General features: G+C 40.6%; 1 protein-coding gene across 5 annotated transcripts in view; it reads left to right on the forward strand.

The window, feature by feature from the left end:
- The window catches only part of MCTP2 (multiple C2 and transmembrane domain containing 2), a 273,414-nt gene that overhangs the window by 212,969 nt on the left and 35,689 nt on the right, over positions 1-24,756 (forward strand). For all 5 annotated transcript variants that reach the window (XM_073568759.1, XM_073568762.1, XM_073568764.1 and 2 more), the window contains 2 exons: positions 6,385-6,504; positions 7,000-7,041. In XM_073568759.1, the coding sequence (XP_073424860.1) occupies positions 6,385-6,504; positions 7,000-7,041 (162 nt within the window). The remainder of the gene's footprint in view (positions 1-6,384; positions 6,505-6,999; positions 7,042-24,756) is intronic.

Genomic DNA, 24,756 nt, shown 5'->3' on the forward strand with positions numbered 1-24,756 from the left:
ATGTCCCAGCGATCCCATCCACGTCGGATCATTGGTGGGATCGCTGGGACACTGAAGCGTGTAACTGGGCCCTAATAGCAGTTCTGATGTCCTCAGACAGTTCCTTTTGTGTTCACCAGTGTGACAAAGGAACTGGGTCTACCATGCATACTTCATTGCTGTTGACTTGAATTAAATGTAGGCAAGTTGTCAATCTGGGCCTAGTGTAAGAGAATCGCAATCTGTTACTTAGACATAAATAAAGTAGGGGCAAATTAATGACTATCCCTCCTCCTGTTACACCTTACCCCCTTATATAGTGTCATTGTTTAATGAACTTGTTCCTTGTCCTTTAGCTATGTAATCATCACAATTACTTCTAACAGCTGGCTACCAGAGACAGGGATACAAAACCATATAAGCACAGCTGCACTATGCGGTTTACATACCGCCTAAACCTTTTTTTTTAATAGGAGATTAAACATTGTAGCACAGTGAGCTGTGCTGTTTCTGTAACTTAGCAGTTACGGCATAGTTTGCAATGCTGCACACTTCTAGAACTTTCATTTCTATGGGAGTCATGCATACAGCATAGCACAGCGGCACTTGGCTGTTCGTAATCCCACCTTTGGCAGGAGCCTAGTATCAGGTATTCCAATCTCTGCCCTTTAATTTCATAGGAAATAAATACCATTATTGGCGAGTAGTTAGAAATTTGCCTAATATTTTAAAAGTGTAAATGTCTTTTCAAAAGTTGCTACATGAAAGTGGTTTCCTGCTACTTTCATACTAATGGTCTATTTTAACCATGAAGGACATATTGTGCTCAGTTTATGGGGTGCTAGGAGTTACAGTGAGCTGATATTTAAGGCCTTTCTTGCTTTTCCACATGCTTCCTACAGTATATTTGTTTTACTAATTTCTCTTTTTGTAACCTTTTCCCTCTGATAAATGAGTCTAGCAGTATGTTTACAGCTTGAGCAATCCCATTTAATTTTACCTGCTTCTGTCCATGGAAAGAGAAGAAAAATGTTGCAAATTTGGGTGCAGAATTTAAAGGTAATTGATCACCAAAATTTCAACATTTATATCAGGTCCAGCTATAAATTTTACATGGCCAGTCCATTCCTCCATTACTGAGAAGTCAGCATATGATCTGCAAATAGGGCTGAAGATCTGAAGTCGCACTCCAGCTCTCTTCCCCCACCCAGCGCTGCCGCCTCCTGCATTACTGACTCTCTATGCTGTGTGACTTCTAGCAAAGGAGCCAGCAAGAGAAGGCGGCTAATAGAGCTGGAGTGACAAAGGCTTCAGATCTACAAATGACTCTTCAGCCTCATTTGCAGATAAGTTTAAGCACTGACTTCTCAGTAACTGAGGAATGGATCGATAATATAAGGGTATTATTGCTAAACCTGTCTTTGAAAGGGCTTCATGCACTTATAAATACGTCCCAATGGTATATGTTAGAAAAATACTGATTAGCAACTACTTGCACACCTATAATCCATGAGGGGGTGGTTGATTACTGTTATAAATAAATGCAGATAAGGCTTCTATAAGATGCCAGTCACAGCTGAATGTAGTATCCCATGCTGGATACCAACCTGTTGATCACATCCAAAATGTTAGTTTCATTAACTTTTAATATATAAATAAGCTCTTTAGAGTGGAAGAGTATTTTATCTCTAGCACCACCTATTAGATGTAGGTGATTAGATTTGGCTAGGTGAGAGACTTCTGACTGGGGGTCTACTAGGAAAAATATTCCTCCTGAAATCCCTACTTGGAGGGTCTCTCATCTAGTCAAATTGGATCTCCTGCTGTGCAGCAAAACACGTTTGCAAATGGATTATTTTTGATTTGCCTTCTTATCCTATGTCCTGTGGCCAGGCTGATTTTAAAGAGTAGAAATTGACGTTTAGAATTGCTACACTCAGTAGGCGGTGCTAGAGATCACATTCTCTTCCCCTCTGAAGAGGCCATTTGCATATATAGTTTCACAGAGGAGCATTGCATGGCCTATAAGTCTCCTTACACTAGCTTGGCAGTAAACATTTTCCTCTAATATCAGGCATAGCCAGCTTAATAAATGTTACCTTGATCTGATAGAAAGTGAATTAAGAAATCTCTCATGTTTGCTCACTGATACATCAGTATTTTTGCACTTTTTTTTTTTTTTTAGCAGATATTGATAAAGATGGACAAGCGTACATGGTATAATCCCAGTAAATGAGCAACAATGTTGAAAAATAAAGTAATGCTAAAGAAATGTTGAAGTGAGCCCAAGCATTTAATACATTGATTGTAATGTACGGTAATTTATTTTGTTTTCTCCCAACTTGTTCATCGGATAAAGTTACTCTTCAGCTTGCTTATGAATCGTTCTCGGCAGCACTTCTTTCTGTATAAGATGGACTTGTGCTTCTCAGAACAATGCCAATCTATTCACACAGAGCGATCTATTAACAATCATTCTGTACAAATGGGAAACGACCAGAGAGCGGCAAATATGGCTGATTGGAGGTAGCGTAACAGCCTCCATTTGCTTCTGCCTTATTAGGCCTTGTAATGTATAATAATTAGATCTGTCTCTTTAAGCAAGCCAGACTTATGGGACTTGGGGGGTGGAGACAAGAGGGATGAGAAGGGAAGTTTCACTTTCACTTCTGTGACTATACACACTGAATATGGGGGAAGAAAAACCGGCAAGGTGGCAGGTGAAAATAGATAAGATATATGCAACAAAGTGCGGTTATAATTAAAATACCCTTTATTAAAATATGGGTGTACACATAAAACAATTAAAAGAAAGACATACCAGGCATGTACACGGTATCATAATATAATATGTTGTAGCATGAAGCTTGATATATAACCATGTAAAAATATATAGAAACAAGCTCAATAATAAACAGGTAATAGTTGTATATTTCTATATAGACCCCAAAGATAAAAAAGTGATAAAGAAAAATGAAAATCGGGGGATGAACAACTACCTGGTGAGCTGTATAATGTGCCTGGTGACGCGCCCCGACGCGCGTTTCGGAATGAATTACCTTCGTCAGGGTTACCTACCTGATTTTCATTTTGTGGCTTCCACACATTCAGTGTGGTTTCTTCTGCACACATTTTGTCAATTTTGGTTAGATTATGTGCGTCTTCACAATTTTTATCTTACATTGACTATTGTTGTGTCACTCCATTTGTGCATTATTATATACACAATATTCATATATATTTTATACCTCACTATATAATTTTTTCTTTTCATTTTTCTTTATCACTTTTTTATCTTTGGGGTCTATATAGAAATATACAACTATTACCTGTTTATTATTGAGCTTGTTTCTATATATTTTTACATGGTTATATATCAAGCTTCATGCTACAACATATTATATTATGATACCGTGTACATGCCTGGTATGTCTTTTAATTGTTTTATGTGTACACCCATATTTTAATAAAGGGTATTTTAATTATAACCGCACTTTGTTGCATATATCTTATCTATTTTCACCTGCCACCTTGCCGGTTTTTCTTCCCCCATATTCAGTGTGTATAGTCACTCTCTCCGGATGGTCTGCCATCCATAGTTTCAGAGGGGTGTTCCAACTTGGATTTTATTTTATTATATTGCATTATAGTGCTCTATTAAGTATTAAATTTATTAAGTTTATCACCCTTTTTGTTTTAACTTTCACTTCTGTGTAGCATGGGAATGTAACTGTTATGCTGTGTGCTGGAGGACGAAGAATAAAACATATCTAAAGTTTAATACCTTGAATTCTTCATAACGTGTGGATATTACAGGCCTCATTCACACATCCGTGTTTTATACACGAATGTGAAAAAATGGTACTGGTGTCAGTGTTTGGTCTGAATGTCCGTTTTTACAATCCGTGTGTCATCGGTGTTTTTCATGGATAAATTGCAAAGCTTCTCCGGTCCTTTGCAGTGTCAGATACGGACAGCACACGGATGCCATCGGTTTACTGTCCTTGTCTTTCATGGACCCATACACTTATATTGGCTCTCGTCATTCGTGATGCAGTACAAAATCTTGTCTAAGTTTTGCATGGACACGTGGTCTGTGAGAAAACAGACATGAATACATCTTCTATCTGTGAACACTATGAACAGCACACAAATGGGCAACACGGACTTACACAGAGCTGGACACACACACAGTTGTTCTGACTGTCCCAGTAAATTACATTCACTACCTGTAATTCTGCTGACGTGTACAGGGATATTCCTTAGGACAGCGTGTGCTGTGGTCTTGCTGTGTATTACATAGATGAGAAATGAATATGGTGCTGGATTTACATCTGAAAACTCTGATGGATGAATTCACATTCCCGAACAATCCCCTCATTCCCCAAATCCTTTTTTTCTTTTGAACAGTTTCCACTGCACCATTCCTGGATAAATAAAACATAGGTGGGAAGAGCACAAATGAACCATATTCAGACACTGAAACGGGGAGAAGTCTTTAAGCAGCAGAGTGTTATAATAGTCTGGGTGTTTCATCTGTATATAAAAATTAAAAATTCAAACAAAAATCTGGCCTTCATGAAGAACAAGCCCTTTGGGCATATGGTTCATTATGCATATTCGTTTAATTACTAAAACACTTGGGATATCTTCTCTGTTGCCCTTGCTTTCAACTTGCAGAGTTGGAACAGTTTTCTTGTACAGAATCTGATGAACAGGCTTGTGTGATAAGACGAGCAGGACTTCCAGGCAGAGTCCATGTCCCTGCTAAGTAACACCGAGGTAGCGCCACAAATGGCTGAAAGGAAAACCAGTGCGACCATCATTTATTCCAGAATAGCCTTTCTAGTTTAATTATTAAATTGTAGAAATGCCAGTGGCCTGTTCGGCAAGGCAGCAGAGTTTGTTTGTAGTTTGAGCCTTATACCTGAAGCCAAGGGGTTGTATAGGGTTGTAAATAATGGCTGCTTTTTAATTAAGTAATCCACACCTGTCCCCCGGGTCTGGTGGATTTACATCTCATCCCAAATTTGCTTTGAATGAGCCAAGCTGCAGTACCAGACACAACCTACGGACTGGTGTGGCATCGTTTATTGAACAAAAACAGGCAGGTGTTCAGGTCCTTTTACCTCTTGGGGACCAGAAGGCTCTGAAGCTCAAAAAGCTGAAGGTAGTCATCGGTCCGTAATACTAGAAGCCGAATTGCCAAGCAAAATTGCTGTTTGGCTACCAGGAAAATTGACATAGTAAACTGGTTGCGTAGCTGAGTCTGGTGTGTTCTCCTGCATCTCCCCATCTTCAAGACAGTGACTGACAAGCAGCTGTGAAAATGTATTGTAGCTCTAGGTCTTGTGCATACATGGCAGCCTGTCAGGGTAGCAGGGACACGAGGTTGAAGGGGCGCCGCCTTATAAATGCACTAGATTCTTAAAGATCTCTCACCAGTTTTTGCACTAATTGTATTGTTTCTGCTTTTTTTTGTTTTTTAATGTTTTACAGTTCAGAGAGAGGCCTTTTTTCTTCATGCAATTTTTTGTGGTCTTTACCAAGTTGGTATTGCTTACAGGACTCTCTAGGGATATATTTAAGCTGCTTTGCATTATTACGCTGAGCAACATCCTATTTGTTACACTAAAAACGTAGAACTTTTGGATTTTATTCAGGCAGCTCTGACAAAATAAGTGGAGCTGAGGAGCAAACTGGACAGGGCATGGCTACGCTCATCTGCCAAATTTATCATAATAGACAGCATTTATAACTCCAGAAATGTAACTCCAGTCATTTTACTAAAGTAGCATTTTTGGTGTGACGCTTGGCAAAAATTAATTAAATGGTATGTTCCTAGAATACTGTGCTCCTTATTGCTGTAAGTCAGTCTTAATGATTCAGAGCCATAGTTTATTGATAAATTCTGAGACCTTGGGAAAACCACTTACGGTATATCCAGTACAGCAAACCTATATCGACCAGTGCAACCCCTTTCACAAATTTCTGAAAAACGCATGTTTTTAATTTTTTGGCCATAAACTTACTGTACTGAAAAATAAGTTACTTGTCCTCTGCAGGTCCATCAATGCCTTTCCACCATTGCTTTGGCCTTTGTTGGCAGTCTGTTGTGGTGATTAGTAATATAATCACCGAAAAGCCTTTTAGCAATGTATAATGATCATTGCGGTTTGTCTCCTTATATGTGATGTACGGTAACCAAGGCAGTTCACAGCATTTCTTGGTATCTCATTTTGAGACACTTTGTTCTTCGGGAACAATTGAGTCTGCTCCTTCATGCGTGATCTCTCGGTGCAAACATGATCCTTTCCCATATTGCCTATCAATACGCCATCCTATATGATTTATTGAAGCGACTCCCTTGTGCCCTTATGTCTTTCATTCTGTCTTTCATTGTAGATATTTGTTGTGACCCTCTGGAATCTGGAGCTTTACATGATACCTTTGTTTCTTCTCCTTCTCTTCGCTTACAACTTCACCATGATCACGACTGGGAAGGTCAGCACTCAGGACAACCTGGTAAGCAAAGAGAAGTATTGATTTTTGACCTATACTTTCATTTGTTGTAGTAAGAAAATACATATGCCTTACCTTCAGGAGACAAAATACGATTGTGTTTATCCCATGGCAGTAGTCTAATTATCTTATAAAACAGGTCTCCAGGCACTAGGCTTCCTTGAGGGAGTTACATGATTGCTCACCTCTAATCCCTTTGTCTGGAGGGGGCATTGGTTTCCTTTGCATCATTTCAACAAATTACTACTTTAGATACTGAATGTGTATGTTTAACCCATTGGCTTTCATCGAAAGTGTTCACTGGGTAAAATATATACGTTTCTGTAGAGTCTTGATTTTTCAGACATGCTGACACTAAAAGTATTTATCACTACGTACCTGCGCAATAGCATAACAAACTCCACTTGGACTACGTACAGTATTTCACTCGTGTGAACCGTTCAAATATGTAAGATTGTAAAATAGTGACAGTGGTTTTTTTTTTTTTCCTTTTTGTAGGAAGGGATGGATATTGGTGAAGATGATGAGGATGATGAAAAAGTAAGTTTCACCAAACAATTGTAAAAATCCATTACTTCAATTAGAACTTGTTTATGAAAGTATCATTGACAACTTACGGCAGCTTACCGTATTTAGTGGAGAACTAAAAGATCAGCCGTTGGAAATACAACAGATCAGCTTCTTGCTGCTCCCCAAAGTAATCTGTCAAACAGCTGGGAGACCCAAATACACACACTAGACTGCTGTCCAATCCCTGTGCGTTTGGCTGACTTTAGTCTAATGTGCATGGGGTCTTTTCTCAGCCTTTCAGACCAGACTTCTGTAGACTTCTGAAGATCTTTCCTGTTCATATAAAGGACTTTGACTCAAACTCACACGGCCCTGGGACAGTGTCCATTTTGGTGGCTTCGGTATAAAATAAACTGACTCTGACTCCTAAAATATGAAAAAATGTACAGCACATACTACATTGAACTACTGAACCCACTTTATTATATAAGAATTTGGGAAAGTTATGAAACGTCCTATAAATGTCTGTTCTGTTCCTGATCGAAGAATCTAGATTTTTAGTTGAGGCTAATCTGTGCTGCACTTTATGTACATGCTCAGTAGTGGTGCAGTACTGTGGAGTCGGAATCTGGAGTCAGGGAAATTGAGGACCCTGAATCGGAGGTTTGGCTTACCGATTCCACAGCCCTGCTTTGTCCTATTGGCTCAAAAAGTCCCATACTGCAAATATTCTTAGAAATGTTACATATTATGGTCTCCAGAACTTATCAAATACATTATATTAAGACCAAAGACTAGATAACCCAAAAGGCAGATTTTGATCACCATACAGTTTGTAGAAATATTCAGTGTATGCATATCTGCAGTTATAAACAGCATTTTGTGTTACTTGGGTTTTTTTGTCTAATATTAAAACTTGATTTAAAATTTGAAATTGTGGCAAATGGTCAAGACAGTCTCCTCCTATAGTAGAGTCTTCTGCCATAAACTACAATGATTATGGCAACACTCAAGCATCACCACTTCTTTACTTTAGCTATTCTTTACCTGGAAGATGACATGGTCACAGACCAGGCCACATGGCGCACCATTAATGGTTATCTAATACTATGGTGCCTTCTGACATTCTTCTGCTCCCTGACATGGAAAATATATATTGGCTGTCACCACAGTGTTGGGCATACAGAAAGTCATTGAGGGCTACATGTGGATCCTGGGCTGCAGGTAGTGAAACCCTGGCATAGAGTGTGGTTTGCAAAGTATGTCTAGTATGGGTTGCAGTTTAGGTGGGAACCAGTTTTCAAAATGTTGCTAGCAAAAGTCTGAGGGAGGCACAATGTCCTCGGAGCTGTCTACTGGTTTTGTGAGCATATTGGCCGTCTAACTTCCATTTGTTACCTACATTGTATACTAAAACTATTATGGTTAATGATTAGACAAGGCTCAATGTAATCCAAGCAAGAATACACGTGCTTGAATTATTGAGGGTGCTGGGCATTTTTAAATGGAAACCAGTATGGTTGTAGAGGCATTTTATGATGACCTAAGATCAAATGTATTGTAATTGTAGGTCCTAAGCGCGTTATTCCAGGGGCATTTCTAGGAACTCTAGATTATAGCGATGTGAGCCCATTAGAGTTTGGATAACTGATATTTTGTTTTCACTGGACAAAGGATCGATAACTTGTCATTCAGTATGGGCCTGACTGCTTGGACTGCACTATTTGGCAAAAAGTTATCTCGTATTCACCATGGCATGGAGTGTGTGTATGAATGCTCAGACGCTGCTTCATTCATTCACTAAGGAGCTGCTGATTTACTGTGCTCTGCTTTTTCCAGCAGCCCCATAGAGAATGAATGAGTGACTGTTGGGAATCCAACCCGTTGCTTCATTTTTTTTTACGGAATAAAGATTCTCTTATCTGATGGTCGCAGTGCAGTAACATCCACCAATAAGCAAGTTATCTTTTTCTGGATGTGATAATTTAACTGGACAGTTCCTTTTTAAGCAGTAGACAAGCTAGGATATCCGGTTAAAGGACAAACTATGTATTATAGTTGTGATGGCACAAAATATGGATTGTGACTGTCCACTAAAATTGACTAAATAATTGAAGGATTTTCCCATAATTGAGTATGATGAACATGCTGTGTATGAGAGGTCTCACTGACTGCTGACAATCTGACCACTGTGACCCCAGGCGATCCTGAGAATGAGTCTCTGAATCAGTGGTAGTATATGTGCAACTTCACGCTACTTTATCTGGGACGTCCAATTACAGTGCTCCCCTATTACTGGCAGACTCAGACATTACATGGAGTGGAATTGTACATGCTTGACCTCCATTCCGTTCAAATGGGACTCTGGTTAGACCCATTCTTGGGATAACTAGGATTACAGCAGTCAGACCCTTAGTTATAAGTAAGGTATCTGTATTGTGCGAAAATGACTTCAAGGCACAGGAATTCCTGAACACTGATAAAAATAAGTGCCCTCTACTGCTGAAGGGTAAATGCAAAGTTGCAGTACAAAAATGACCACTCATCTTGAGTTTTCCCAAGATGATGATGGAAAATATAGCTGAAAGAGTAGTGCACAAGCCAGGACCACTCTGGAACATGGCAGCGGTTCAGCAGTGGCTTTAAGTGGGGAGTTCCATCCAAATGGCCATGCCTCGCTACAAGTTATTATTATTATTATTATTATTATTATTTATTGTTATAGCGCCATTTATTCCATGGCGCTTTACATGTAAGGAGGGGTATACATAAAAAGTACAATAATCTTAAACAATACAAGTCATAACTGGTACAGGAGGAGAGAGGACCCTGCCCGCGAGGGCTCACAATCTACAAGGGATGGGTGATAATACAGTAGGCGAGGGTAGAGCTTTTCGTGCAGCGGTTTGGTCGATCGGTGGTTACTGCAGGTTGTAGGCTTGTCGGAAGAGGTGGGTCTTCAGGCTCTTTTTGAAGGTTTCAATGGTAGGTGAGAGTCCGATATGTTGTGGTAGAGAGTTCCAGAGTAGGGGTGATGCGCGAGAGAAATCTTGTATGCGATTGTGGGAAGAGGAGATAAGAGGGGAGTAGAGAAGGAGATCTTGTGAGGATCGGAGGTTGCGTGCGGGAAAGTACCGGGAGACGAGGTCACAGATGTATGGAGGAGACAGGTTGTGGATAGCTTTGTATGTCATGGTTAGGGTTTTGTAATTGAGTCTCTGGGCAATTGGGAGCCAGTGAAGGGATTGACAGAGGGGAGAAGCTGGGGAATAGCGGGGGGACAGGTGGATTAGTCGGGCAGCAGAGTTTAGAATAGATTGGAGGGGTGCGAGAGTGTTTGAGGGGAGGCCACAGAGCAGGAGGTTGCAGTAGTCAAGGCGAGAGATGATGAGGGCATGGACTAGGGTTTTTGCAGATTCTTGGGTGAGGAATAAACGGATTCGTGAAATATTTTTGAGTTGAAGTCGGCAGGAAGTGGAAAGGGCTTGGATATGTGGTTTGAAGGAGAGATCAGCGTCAAGGATTACTCCGAGACAGCAAGCTTGTGGGACTGGGGAGAGTGGGCAGTCATTTACTGTAATTGATAGGTTCGTAGGGGGGGCCACGTGAGATGGGGGAAAGATGATGAATTCTGTTTTGTCCATGTTGAGTTTCAGAAATCTAGCGGAGAAGAAGGATGAAATAGTGGACAGACATTGAGGGATTCTGGTTAGTAGGGAGGTTATATCTGGTCCAGAGATGTAGATCTGTGTGTCATCAGCGTAGAGATGATACTGAAAGCCATGAGATTCTATGAGCTGTCCCAGGCTAAAGGTGTAAATAGAGAACAGCAGGGGCCCAAGGACTGAACCTTGTGGGACTCCGACAGATAGGGGGCGAGGTGAGGAGGTGGTGTGTGAGTGGGAGACGCTGAATGTCCGGTCTGTTAGGTATGATGAGATCCAGGATAGGGCCAAGTCTGTGATGCCGAGGGATGAGAGGGTCTGTAATAATAGGGAATGGTTCACTGTGTCAAAGGCAGCCGACAGGTCCAGGAGAAGGAGGACAGAGTAGTGTCACTTGCTCTTGGCGGTTAAGAGGTCATTGGTGACCTTAGTAAGGGCAGTTTCAGTGGAGTGGTGTGACCGGAAGCCAGATTGTAAGCGGTCGAAGAGGGAGCAAGAAGAGAGATGGGAGGACAGTTCAAGGTAGACGTGTTGTTCCAGTAGCTTGGAGGCGTAGGGGAGAAGTGATATAGGGCCATAGTTAGATACAGAGGATGGGTCAAGCGAGGGCTTTTTGAGGATAGGTGTGATGGAGGCATGTTTAAAGCTTGAGGGGAAAACACCAGTTGTTAGTGATAGGTTGAAGAGATGGGTTAGGGTTGGGATGAAGACTGTGGTGAGGTTTGGTATGAAGTGGGATGGGATCGGGTCGAGTGCACAGGTGGTGAGATGTGATCTTGAGAGTAGAGTGGAGAGTCGATCTTCTGTAATGGTGGAGAAGTTGGTTTTGAAGGTGGAGGGCTGGGAAGTTGGGGGGAAGGGCTCTGGGGGTTGTTGACCAAAACTGTCCCTGATGTTATCAATCTTCTGCTTGAAAAATGAGGCAAAGTCTTCAGCTGAGATGAGTGGGGAGGGAGGAGGTGCTGGGGGCGGAGGAGAGAATTGAAGGTGTTGAATAACTGTTTAGGGTTGTGAGACAGGGAGGATATGAGAGATGAGAAGTAGGTTTGTTTAGCTGTGGCGAGTGTGGTCTTGAAAGTAGTGAGGGACTGTTTGAATGCGACGAAGTGCTCGTTGGAGTGGGATCTTTTACATCTGCGCTCAGCAGCCCTGAGCTGATTGATGGGCTGTCACTCTCTCTATGTGACGTCATCACCACAGTCAATGCCTAAAATCTGGAGCGGCGACTAGACTTGCTGTTGGACCCGTGTAGGGTGAGAACTGAAGTATTTTTTTTTTTTTTTTTCTTACAGCCTTCGTAGTTACACAGGTGGAAAAAAGACCTAGGTCCATAAAGTTAAACCTTTCTCCACCAATTGTGCATTCTGTTAGTAAATATACTATAACCCGCAATGTTGTGTAATGAGGAAATCAAGGCTATGGAGTCGGTAAGGCAAACCTGCAACTCCTCCAATTCCCTGACTTCCTACTCCACGTCACCGACTCCACAGCACTGGTCACTACTGAGCATGTACGTAAAATGCAGCACACACTCATCTCAACTAAAAGCCCAGATCCTTAGATCAGGAACAGAACAGACATTTATAGGACATTTCATAACTTTCCCAAATTCTTACGAAAAAAATAACCTCACATACTGCCTTGAACTACTGTACCAATTTATTATATATTTTAGGAGTCTGCCCATTTTATACCGACTCAGACTCTTCAACTCCAAATCTGACTCCACAGCCCTAGAGGAAATAATCCAGCCCTTTTTTTTCAAAAGCTGTTAGTGTCTGCCATTATTACCTCTTGTGGTCAGCATTCCGCATTCTGACTGCTCCAACTGTAAAGAACCCTTTCCTATTTAACTGTCGGATCTCCTTTCTTCCACCCGCAATGAGTGCCCCCTAGTCCTCAGCATGGTCCTTGGCAGGAATAGGTTCTGTACCAGTCCTTTCTACTGACCACACATCTATTTATACATGTAACTTGGTTTCTATCCCCCTGCAGCTAGAAATTAACTTTTAATGAATGAAACAGTCTCTTTTAAGTAGTTTGTAATTATGTATGTCTACACAACAGCCTGAAACTGTCACACTGGCTGATGTTAGAATGTGTAGGGCCATGTCCCTTTGACAAAGGGATTGGTAGTGCCCAATTGTCAACGTGTATACATTTCCAGGAGGAATAACAGAGGCATGAGTTGTATCAAAAGTTGACCCAGGAAAGTTCTTTTATGTAGAATGGAAAATGGACAGGTTGTCATGTCCTCTTTAAAAAGAGCCATAAGAACTAGAGTTTTGCTTGCTTTGCCTTTTTCTTTCATAGTAGTCAAGCATGCTAATGACTATGAAAGGATAAGATGTGAACGCACAGCACTAACACCGAATAGAACCCTTTTCATACAGTGTAAGCGGCGTATTTCAAATATTTATTATTTTTTCTTCTGTTGGCTTGCACTCTGCACACAATTCCGTTTATACCAAGTGCAAATTATAGTGGCATTAGAAGATACATTTTCCGAGCTGACACAAATGCTGTCAAATATAAAAGAAAAAAATCTGCCTTTTCAGAGATCTGAATAGACACGAGTGATTCTTTGGGGTGGCGTACGGTAACCCTTTAAAGTCATGAATGTTTTTGCATCCAATAATGCTTAAAGAACATTGTTTTAACCCTTTTGTATACTGGTTTCTGGTAAATGGAGTAGTGTATTGTATAAATGGATCAGATGTGTCAAACCTTTTTTTTTCTTTTCTCTTATTCGTCTAACTATTCATGTTGATGGCAACTCCAGGATCAAGTGTATGTAAGGATGTGCATCGGAAGGTCTAAAATCACTTAGAACTCCCAGAGGTATTTTGCTTGTTTGCTCCTAGAAGGCTACAATAGCACGTGCTCAGCCAGACGCCAAACACCGCGTACAACGATATTGATGGATTGCTAAAAATAGTTGGGATGAGTGAGCCACACAGTGGAGCAAACAGCCATGAAAAAAGCAAAAACAGGTTTCCACCGCCGAGAAATAGAGATGTCTGTGAACCTTTTATAAAGTATGAGCAGAAGCTCACGATTCTGATGCTCGGTGCGAGGAACATCTGTTTCTAAGGAATAGGGCTGATAAGTGGAATGACTGGATCGACATGTTGCAAATAAATATCCATTTTCTAGACTGCTGGGATGTCTGTGAAAGCTGTGTGGAGACCAAGCACTGCTTAGTGGTGGTAGCATTAAAAGCATTTAAGGACTCTGCAGTTTTACTAGTGATCTGAACAGTTCTCTGATGCTTTTAATAATGTACCTCAATTACTGACCATGTTGTAAACTCTACTTTGTGTTTGCTTCAGGTAATACTTTATCATTTTAGTCCTAGACATTTCAACTAGTATATATTTAGCATTAAATTAAGAATGTCAAATCCTTATCAGCATCTGTTGTGCCTCTCTGTAAATATCAGTTGTGGTACCTTTTACAGTGGGAAAACCCTTTTCCAATACAACTCTTTCAAGGCATCTAAGCTATAGTGAACCCTCAATATGTGCTTTATATTTGCTCTCTGAAAGCTGCAACGTCAGACTTCCTAAAACACACTGTAGCACGCTCAAATATCTTCAGTGCGTATTTTTATGCAAACATACATTCCAGCCTAAACTCTCACAAACATTTGTTGCATTTCCAGACCGACAATGCAACCAAGAATAAAATCAGCATTGTGGACTTAAATTCATTGTCCATTGCTTCCTATTCTTGTTGGAATGTGCTATGGTTTGTTTTAGTTAAAGGTTATGGCAAAAATGAGATTGTGGTAATTTAATAATGAGTCATGCGTAAATGTACATAGTCATGTCCGAAAGTATTGGCACCCTTAAAATTGTTCCAGAAAATAAAGTACTTCTCCCTGAAAATTATTGCAATTGTACATTTTCCCGTTGTGTGTATTGGAACAACACAAAAAAAAGGAAAAAGAAGGCAAATTGGACATCATTTCATGCACAACTCCAAAAATGGCCCTAACAATATTGTTGGCACCTTTCCAAAATATTGGGTAAGCAACTTTTTTTCAAGCGAGTGTTGCTCATTCAGACTCGCCTGTGGCAAGTAACAGGTTTAGGCAATTTGAATATCACACTTTAAACCAGATAAAAAGAACAGAAGTTGACTAAATATTTGCATTGTGTCTGTGTGTGCCATACTAAGCTTTGAAAACAGAAGGAGAAAAGAACTGAGGGCTTGAGAACCAAAATTGTTGAAATTAGTTACTAGTCCAGCTCCATACTTCTTGATGTTCCTTTGTCTACGGTGCCCAACATAATCAAGAATTTTACAAGCCGTGGCACGCTAACTAATCTGCCTGGATGTGGATGGCAGAAAAAAATGTATGAAAGGTTGCAACGCAGCATAGTCCGGATGTTGAATAAGGAGCCCCAATCAAGATTCAAAGAAATTGAAGTTGTTTTTCAGGCTTCGATTGCATCAGTGCAAACTATCCGTCGACATTTGAATGAAATGAAACGATAAGGCAATAGGACCAGAAGAACTCCACTACTGACAGTCATAACAAAAGCTAGACTGCAATTTTCCAAAATGTGCTTAGGAAAGCATTTTTTTTGAACAGATGAGCCCAAGATGGAGCTTTTTCATAAAGTACGTCATTCTACCATTTTCCGAAAACAGAATGAGGCCTACAAAGAAAAGAACACAGAAACTACAGTCAAATATGGTGGAGGTTCAAAGATGTTTTCGAGTTGCTTTGCTGCCTGTGGCACTGTGTGGAAGGCACCCTAAATAGAGATGAGCTAATATTTCAATATTCGGTTTGTATTATGATTGTCGTATTTGCAATATTCGCCGAACGCCATTAGTCAATGGGAGTACAGATGAGCGAATATGTTTGGAAACGATCTTCAAACATATATTTGGCATGAATATGGCATACTCGGATTCGGCGATCGTTTTCCGAACATATTAGCTAATCTCTAATCATGAATTCTGGAGACTAACAAAGGATTTTGTTTTGCAATGTATTGCAAAGTGTCAGAAAGCTGGGTTAGGTCATAAGTCTTCCAGCAGAACAATGACCACCAAACCTACTTCAAGAAGCACCCAAAATGTATGGAAACAAAGAGCTAGAAAGTTCTGAAGTGGCCATTAACCCCTTCACGACCAGGGGTATTTTTGGTTTTGCATTTTCATTTTTCCCTTCCCTTCTTCCAAGAGCCATAACTTTTTTTGTTTTTCTATCAATATGGGCATGTGAGGGCTTGTTTTTTGCGGGACGAGATGTACTTTTGAACGACACCATGGGTTTTAACATGTTTTGTACTACAAAACGAGACCCATAGCGCCTCCATTTTTCATGATCTCGGGTTGAGTGAGGGCTTATTATTTTGCGCACCGAGCTGACGTTTTTAATGATGCCACTTTTGTGCAGATACGTTGTTTTGATCGCCCGTTATTGCATTTTAATGCAATGTCACAACGACCAAAAAACCTAACTCTGGCGGTTTGATTTTTTTTCTGGCTATGCTGTTTAGTGATTGGGTTAATCCTTTTTTTTATTGATAGATCGGCCAATTCTGCACGCGGTGATACCAATTCATGTGTATGTTTGCTTTTTTTTTATTTTGAATGGGGCGAAACGGGGGTGCTTTGAACTTTGATAATTTTTATATCATGTTTTTAAAAACATTTTGTTTTTTACTTTTGGCATGCTTCAATAGCGTCCATTGGAGGCTAGAAGCTGCCATAGCTTGATCAGATCTGCTACATATAGACGATGCTCAGATCGCCTATATGTAGCAGAAATACAACATTGCTATGAGTGCCGACCACTGGGTGGCGCTCATAGCAATCAAACATCAACAACCTTAGAAGTCTTCAGGAGACCTCTGTTTGTTATGCCAATGCATTGCTGACCCCCGATCACGTGACGGAGGTCAGCGATGCATGCATTTGCGGCCGGAAGCGCTGGTAAGTGCCGCTGTCAGCGTTTGACAGCGGCATTTAACTAGTTAATAGGCGCGGGTGAATCGCAATTCCACCTGCACCTATTGCGGGCACATGTCAACTGTTCAAAACAGCTGACATGTCCCGGCTTTGATGCAGGTAACCGCCGGAGCACTCATCAAAGCAGGGGAGACATCCAATGTGTCCGTCATTGGATGTTAAGGGGTTGATGAATCCGGATCTAAATCCAGTTCAACACCTGTGGAGAGATCTTAAAATTGCTGTTGGGAGAAGGCATTTTTCAAATATGAGAGACTCGGAGAGACTTTCAAAAGGAAAGTGGTCCAAAATTCCAGTTGAGAGGTGTAAGAAGCTTGTTGATGGTTATAGGAAGCAACTGACTGCAGTTATTTATTCTAAAGGGTGTGCAACCAATTAAGTTGAGTGCCAACAATTTTGTCCTGCCCATGTTGGGGGTTTTGTTGGAAATTGTCCAATTTGCCCCTTTTGTGTGTATTTCTTTTGTGTGTATTGGAACATGTATAACAAAGCATCTATAATAGAAATACTTATTTTCTGGAATAGTTTCAAGGTGCCAACACTTTCGGCCCTGACCGTATTTATCTGTTTTTGACAGTATGGCATTCCCACAAAAGATGCCCCTCCAGGCCTTATTTACCCTCCAGTTGCCTTTGCTGATTTTCCAGGGCTATTGGTCAATCATAGAAAACAAAAAGCAAAAAACACAAATATCCTGAACTAAAAGTAAAAAATATACTGCAAATAATGCATAAAGGTAATAATAATAATAAGGGTATTTAGTAAACATAATTTTGATCAAAATAATGAACAAGCCATCCCGCCACGTCACGGCAACCCTTGTGGGACAGTCCCTACTCTAGTATTTAAAACCTTTTCACTTGCCAAGTGGCGTGAATGTGAACAAGGGTCGAGCGGCTGAACCACTTGTAACAGCTTAGGCCAGACTGGATGGCTTTCCCAGCTCAGAAAGAGGGCGGTCACACCCATATATGCACTGAATGCACAATGAAATGAATAAAAAACAAATCTGAACTGAGAAAAGTAAGTTAATGTGTATGCACAATGTAAGTGCATATTAACACATGACCATTAACCAGAGAAAACAAAAAGCAAAAAACACAAATATCCTGAACTAAAAGTAAAAAATATACTGCAAATAATGCATAAAGGTAATAATAATAATAAGGGTATTTAGTAAACATAATTTTGATCAAAATAATGAACAAGCCATCCCGCCACGTCACGGCAACCCTTGTGGGACAGTCCCTACTCTAGTATTTAAAACCTTTTCACTTGCCAAGTGGCGTGAATGTGAACAAGGGTCGAGCGGCTGAACCACTTGTAACAGCTTAGGCCAGACTGGATGGCTTTCCCAGCTCAGAAAGAGGGCGGTCACACCCATATATGCACTGAATGCACAATGAAATGAATAAAAAACAAATCTGAACTGAGAAAAGTAAGTTAATGTGTATGCACAATGTAAGTGCATATTAACACATGACCATTAACCAGAGAAAACAAAAAGCAAAAAACACAAATATCCTGAACTAAAAGTAAAAAATATACTGCAAATAATGCATAAAGGTAATAATAATAATAAGGGTATTTAGTAAACATAATTTTGATCAAAATAATGAACAAGCCATCCCGCCACGTCACGGCAACCCTTGTGGGACAGTCCCTACTCTAGTATTTAAAACCTTTTCACTTGCCAAGTGGCGTGAATGTGAACAAGGGTCGAGCGGCTGAACCACTTGTAACAGCTTAGGCCAGACTGGATGGCTTTCCCAGCTCAGAAAGAGGGCGGTCACACCCATATATGCACTGAATGCACAATGAAATGAATAAAAAACAAATCTGAACTGAGAAAAGTAAGTTAATGTGTATGCACAATGTAAGTGCATATTAACACATGACCATTAACCAGAGAAAACAAAAAGCAAAAAACACAAATATCCTGAACTAAAAGTAAAAAATATACTGCAAATAATGCATAAAGGTAATAATAATAATAAGGGTATTTAGTAAACATAATTTTGATCAAAATAATGAACAAGCCATCCCGCCACGTCACGGCAACCCTTGTGGGACAGTCCCTACTCTAGTATTTAAAACCTTTTCACTTGCCAAGTGGCGTGAATGTGAACAAGGGTCGAGCGGCTGAACCACTTGTAACAGCTTAGGCCAGACTGGATGGCTTTCCCAGCTCAGAAAGAGGGCGGTCACACCCATATATGCACTGAATGCACAATGAAATGAATAAAAAACAAATCTGAACTGAGAAAAGTAAGTTAATGTGTATGCACAATGTAAGTGCATATTAACACATGACCATTAACCAGAGAAAACAAAAAGCAAAAAACACAAATATCCTGAACTAAAAGTAAAAAATATACTGCAAATAATGCATAAAGGTAATAATAATAATAAGGGTATTTAGTAAACATAATTTTGATCAAAATAATGAACAAGCCATCCCGCCACGTCACGGCAACCCTTGTGGGACAGTCCCTACTCTAGTATTTAAAACCTTTTCACTTGCCAAGTGGCGTGAATGTGAACAAGGGTCGAGCGGCTGAACCACTTGTAACAGCTTAGGCCAGACTGGATGGCTTTCCCAGCTCAGAAAGAGGGCGGTCACACCCATATATGCACTGAATGCACAATGAAATGAATAAAAAACAAATCTGAACTGAGAAAAGTAAGTTAATGTGTATGCACAATGTAAGTGCATATTAACACATGACCATTAACCAGAGAAAACAAAAAGCAAAAAACACAAATATCCTGAACTAAAAGTAAAAAATATACTGCAAATAATGCATAAAGGTAATAATAATAATAAGGGTATTTAGTAAACATAATTTTGATCAAAATAATGAACAAGCCATCCCGCCACGTCACGGCAACCCTTGTGGGACAGTCCCTACTCTAGTATTTAAAACCTTTTCACTTGCCAAGTGGCGTGAATGTGAACAAGGGTCGAGCGGCTGAACCACTTGTAACAGCTTAGGCCAGACTGGATGGCTTTCCCAGCTCAGAAAGAGGGCGGTCACACCCATATATGCACTGAATGCACAATGAAATGAATAAAAAACAAATCTGAACTGAGAAAAGTAAGTTAATGTGTATGCACAATGTAAGTGCATATTAACACATGACCATTAACCAGAGAAAACAAAAAGCAAAAAACACAAATATCCTGAACTAAAAGTAAAAAATATACTGCAAATAATGCATAAAGGTAATAATAATAATAAGGGTATTTAGTAAACATAATTTTGATCAAAATAATGAACAAGCCATCCCGCCACGTCACGGCAACCCTTGTGGGACAGTCCCTACTCTAGTATTTAAAACCTTTTCACTTGCCAAGTGGCGTGAATGTGAACAAGGGTCGAGCGGCTGAACCACTTGTAACAGCTTAGGCCAGACTGGATGGCTTTCCCAGCTCAGAAAGAGGGCGGTCACACCCATATATGCACTGAATGCACAATGAAATGAATAAAAAACAAATCTGAACTGAGAAAAGTAAGTTAATGTGTATGCACAATGTAAGTGCATATTAACACATGACCATTAACCAGAGAAAACAAAAAGCAAAAAACACAAATATCCTGAACTAAAAGTAAAAAATATACTGCAAATAATGCATAAAGGTAATAATAATAATAAGGGTATTTAGTAAACATAATTTTGATCAAAATAATGAACAAGCCATCCCGCCACGTCACGGCAACCCTTGTGGGACAGTCCCTACTCTAGTATTTAAAACCTTTTCACTTGCCAAGTGGCGTGAATGTGAACAAGGGTCGAGCGGCTGAACCACTTGTAACAGCTTAGGCCAGACTGGATGGCTTTCCCAGCTCAGAAAGAGGGCGGTCACACCCATATATGCACTGAATGCACAATGAAATGAATAAAAAACAAATCTGAACTGAGAAAAGTAAGTTAATGTGTATGCACAATGTAAGTGCATGTTAACACATGACCATTAACCAGAGAAAACAAAAAGCAAAAAACACAAATATCCTGAACTAAAAGTAAAAAATATACTGCAAATAATGCATAAAGGTAATAATAATAATAAGGGTATTTAGTAAACATAATTTTGATCAAAATAATGAACAAGCCATCCCGCCACGTCACGGCAACCCTTGTGGGACAGTCCCTACTCTAGTATTTAAAACCTTTTCACTTGCCAAGTGGCGTGAATGTGAACAAGGGTCGAGCGGCTGAACCACTTGTAACAGCTTAGGCCAGACTGGATGGCTTTCCCAGCTCAGAAAGAGGGCGGTCACACCCATATATGCACTGAATGCACAATGAAATGAATAAAAAACAAATCTGAACTGAGAAAAGTAAGTTAATGTGTATGCACAATGTAAGTGCATGTTAACACATGACCATTAACCAGAGAAAACAAAAAGCAAAAAACACAAATATCCTGAACTAAAAGTAAAAAATATACTGCAAATAATGCATAAAGGTAATAATAATAATAAGGGTATTTAGTAAACATAATTTTGATCAAAATAATGAACAAGCCATCCCGCCACGTCACGGCAACCCTTGTGGGACAGTCCCTACTCTAGTATTTAAAACCTTTTCACTTGCCAAGTGGCGTGAATGTGAACAAGGGTCGAGCGGCTGAACCACTTGTAACAGCTTAGGCCAGACTGGATGGCTTTCCCAGCTCAGAAAGAGGGCGGTCACACCCATATTTGCACTGAATGCACAATGAAATGAATAAAAAACAAATCTGAACTGAGAAAAGTAAGTTAATGTGTATGCACAATGTAAGTGCATATTAACACATGACCATTAACCAGAGAAAACAAAAAGCAAAAAACACAAATATCCTGAACTAAAAGTAAAAAATATACTGCAAATAATGCATAAAGGTAATAATAATAATAAGGGTATTTAGTAAACATAATTTTGATCAAAATAATGAACAAGCCATCCCGCCACGTCACGGCAACCCTTGTGGGACAGTCCCTACTCTAGTATTTAAAACCTTTTCACTTGCCAAGTGGCGTGAATGTGAACAAGGGTCGAGCGGCTGAACCACTTGTAACAGCTTAGGCCAGACTGGATGGCTTTCCCAGCTCAGAAAGAGGGCGGTCACACCCATATATGCACTGAATGCACAATGAAATGAATAAAAAACAAATCTGAACTGAGAAAAGTAAGTTAATGTGTATGCACAATGTAAGTGCATATTAACACATGACCATTAACCAGAGAAAACAAAAAGCAAAAAACACAAATATCCTGAACTAAAAGTAAAAAATATACTGCAAATAATGGTTTTTTATTTGTTTTTTATTTGTTTTTTATTGGTCAATCATGTAGCATTCGGTATCTCACAGCGGTCTTCCTGCCAGCATAGCTCTGCCTCCACCTTTTGAAATAGTTAATTCTACATTTAGAATACACTCTACCTCTGTACACTCTGCTACTGTACAGTATCCTGAGTTGACCAATTTTTTCTCTTCTGCCATCTACATTAGTTTTAAATCATTTTAAGCTGGTTTCTAGCAGAGTTTAACTCTCCTGCTCTCCTACACAATGGAGATTGTAATTACCATATATACTCGCGTATAAGCCGAGATTTTCAGCCCATTTTTTGGGCTGAAAGTCCCCCTCTCAGCTTATACGCGAGTCATATACCGGGGGTTGGCGGGGGAGGGGGAATGGGGGTGTCAGAGACCATACTCGCCCCCTCCTGGCACGTCTCTGCAGCCCCCCCGCTTCTCCGTAGGTCTCCTGCGCCTGTGTTCAGCGGTCACGTGGTACCGCTCCTTAAACTCATGAATATGCGCATATTCATGAGTTTAATGAGCGGTACCACGTGACCGCTGAAAGCCGGAAGAAGATGACTGAGGGAGAAGCAGAGGTGCTGCAGAGGAGACCTTACGCCAGGAGGGGGTGAGTATGACAGGGGGCAGAGCAATATTCACCTGTCCCCGTTCCATCGCCATGCACCGCTGTGTCACCGGGTCCTCCTGCTGTGACATTCAGCAGAGGGCGTGAAGACGTAGTCAGTGTGCACACTCTGCTGAACGTCACTGCAGAGACCCGGGAGACAGAGTTGCACACGGCGATGGAACGGGGACAGGTGAATATCACCTGAGCCAGCGGTGACATCAAAACCTGTCACCGCCTGCTCAGGATACCAGCACCTGGCCCCCAGCGATGGAGAGGTGAGGATGTCATTTTTCTTTTTAATTGCAGCAGCAATATATGGGGGTATTTATGGAGCATCTTATGGGGCAGCATTAACCCTTGTGCAACAGCATATGAGGGGTATTTATGGAGCATCTTATGGGGCAGCAGTAACCCTTGTGCAGCATTTTATGGTGGGTATTTATCTATGGAGCATCTTATTGGACCACCATTAACCCTTGTGCAGCACCACCCTCGGCTTATGCATGAGTCAATAAGTTTTCCCAGTTTTTTTTGTGGCAAAATTAGGGGGGTCTGCTTATACGCAGGTCACCTTATACTCGAGTATATACGGTACTAGTGCAGAGTTGAGCTGTGCCTGAAGTCTGTTTCTGAGATCTGTAATGGGAAACTGCAAGTGCTGCTGTGTGGATGCAAATAGCAGAAGATAATCCCCTGACACATGCATCACCAGAGAAAAATTTACAGTTTCAAATTGGTGATTTATCAGCAGAAGGCATAATATTTAATTACATAGTACTTATAAGTTCCTTTGTGGAGGGCTGCAGGAGAGGAGCTCTGAGAGAAACCTGCTAACAAAGATTTAAAACCAAAGAGACAGCTAAACGGGTGTAGATGACAAAGGAAAACATCTGTTTGACAGGGTCTGCACTGGAGCAAACCGTGCACAGACGCATAAGGTGAATTCTACACTCACATTATTTAGATTACTTGTATAATTGTTGCTAGTCAGAAGTGCACACACGGAAGGTGAGGTACAAAAAAATGTTATATTGGGTTTCGTCTGTATTTCAAGTATGCCCTTGCTGTGCTTTTGTGAAAATGTAATGGTAGGCACCCTTTAAAGGAGTATTCTCAAGTTGTCTATTTTGAGCAGCTCAGAGCAATGTGAGCTCATTGGTTTTCTTTTTGTTTTCTAGCAGTGTGGTCACTTCTCCCTGAGTGACTGCTTTGGTGAATAGTAGAACATGAGTATTAGTAGTACTGTAAAGCTCAGTGCAGGTGTTGCTTTGACACATTCAACACATTCAACTATTGGTGGTTTGCGTTGCAGTGTAGTTATAAGTGGGCCTTTGAACAAGCACACCGCTCTGAATGATTACTAGACCTGCTCTAAAGCTGCAGGGCTGGTAATGTATAACTGCATCTCTACAGAAGAAGGAAAGGGGAGGGAGAGGTGAGAAGCTAGTTGCTGTATAGAAATCAATGGGCTAGAGAGATGTGACTGGTATTTTAGAGTTTACTCCTCCCCTGCAATGTATCTACTTTGCTTTTTCTGACCAGGGTTTGGAGACCCTGCTCCATGGAAAAGCTGTCATTGCATGAAAATGACAGATTGAGAATAGGTTTGCAATTGACTTGGTTTACTTCATAAAGGCAGATAAACGGCGTCCAGTCCAGAGTGATGCATTTCAAGTGTTGACGTTTTTTTCGCCATTATATAATTTGTCTGTCGGAATAAATTTCAAAACCTGAAATGCATCACCCTGGACTGGATGCTGTTTATTTGCCTTCATGCTGGTAAACCTCCACGTGGGTTCCTTGGAATTTTGAACAAGCGTCCAACTTAGTGTGGTTAGCCTTTCCTTATTGTCTCTGGTTGCGTTTTCTTCCTGCCTAACTAAAGTAACTTTAAGAACTGGAATACCTCTTTAACATTTACAATAGGCACTACTGCGTGTCCATGGAACTCAGAAGAACTATCGCTAGCGAAACATGACCCCAAGCATCACTGTTCAAATGTATTTTGGCTTGGCAATAGCAATCGACACTGTTTTTTTTTCTGTCACATAACAGATTCAACAGATCCCCCCGTAGTGTAATAGTTCCCCGCCGTTTTTTAAACACCGCTGCATGACTCTGGAGGGCTGATCACCCGGTCAACATCAACGGGAGCTGGGGTTCCTCCAGGATC

The sequence above is a fragment of the Dendrobates tinctorius genome, unplaced genomic scaffold (assembly GCF_039654945.1).
Source record: "Dendrobates tinctorius isolate UK_male_01 unplaced genomic scaffold, ASM3965494v1 ptg000022l, whole genome shotgun sequence".
Classification (NCBI taxonomy): Eukaryota; Metazoa; Chordata; class Amphibia; order Anura; family Dendrobatidae; genus Dendrobates; species Dendrobates tinctorius.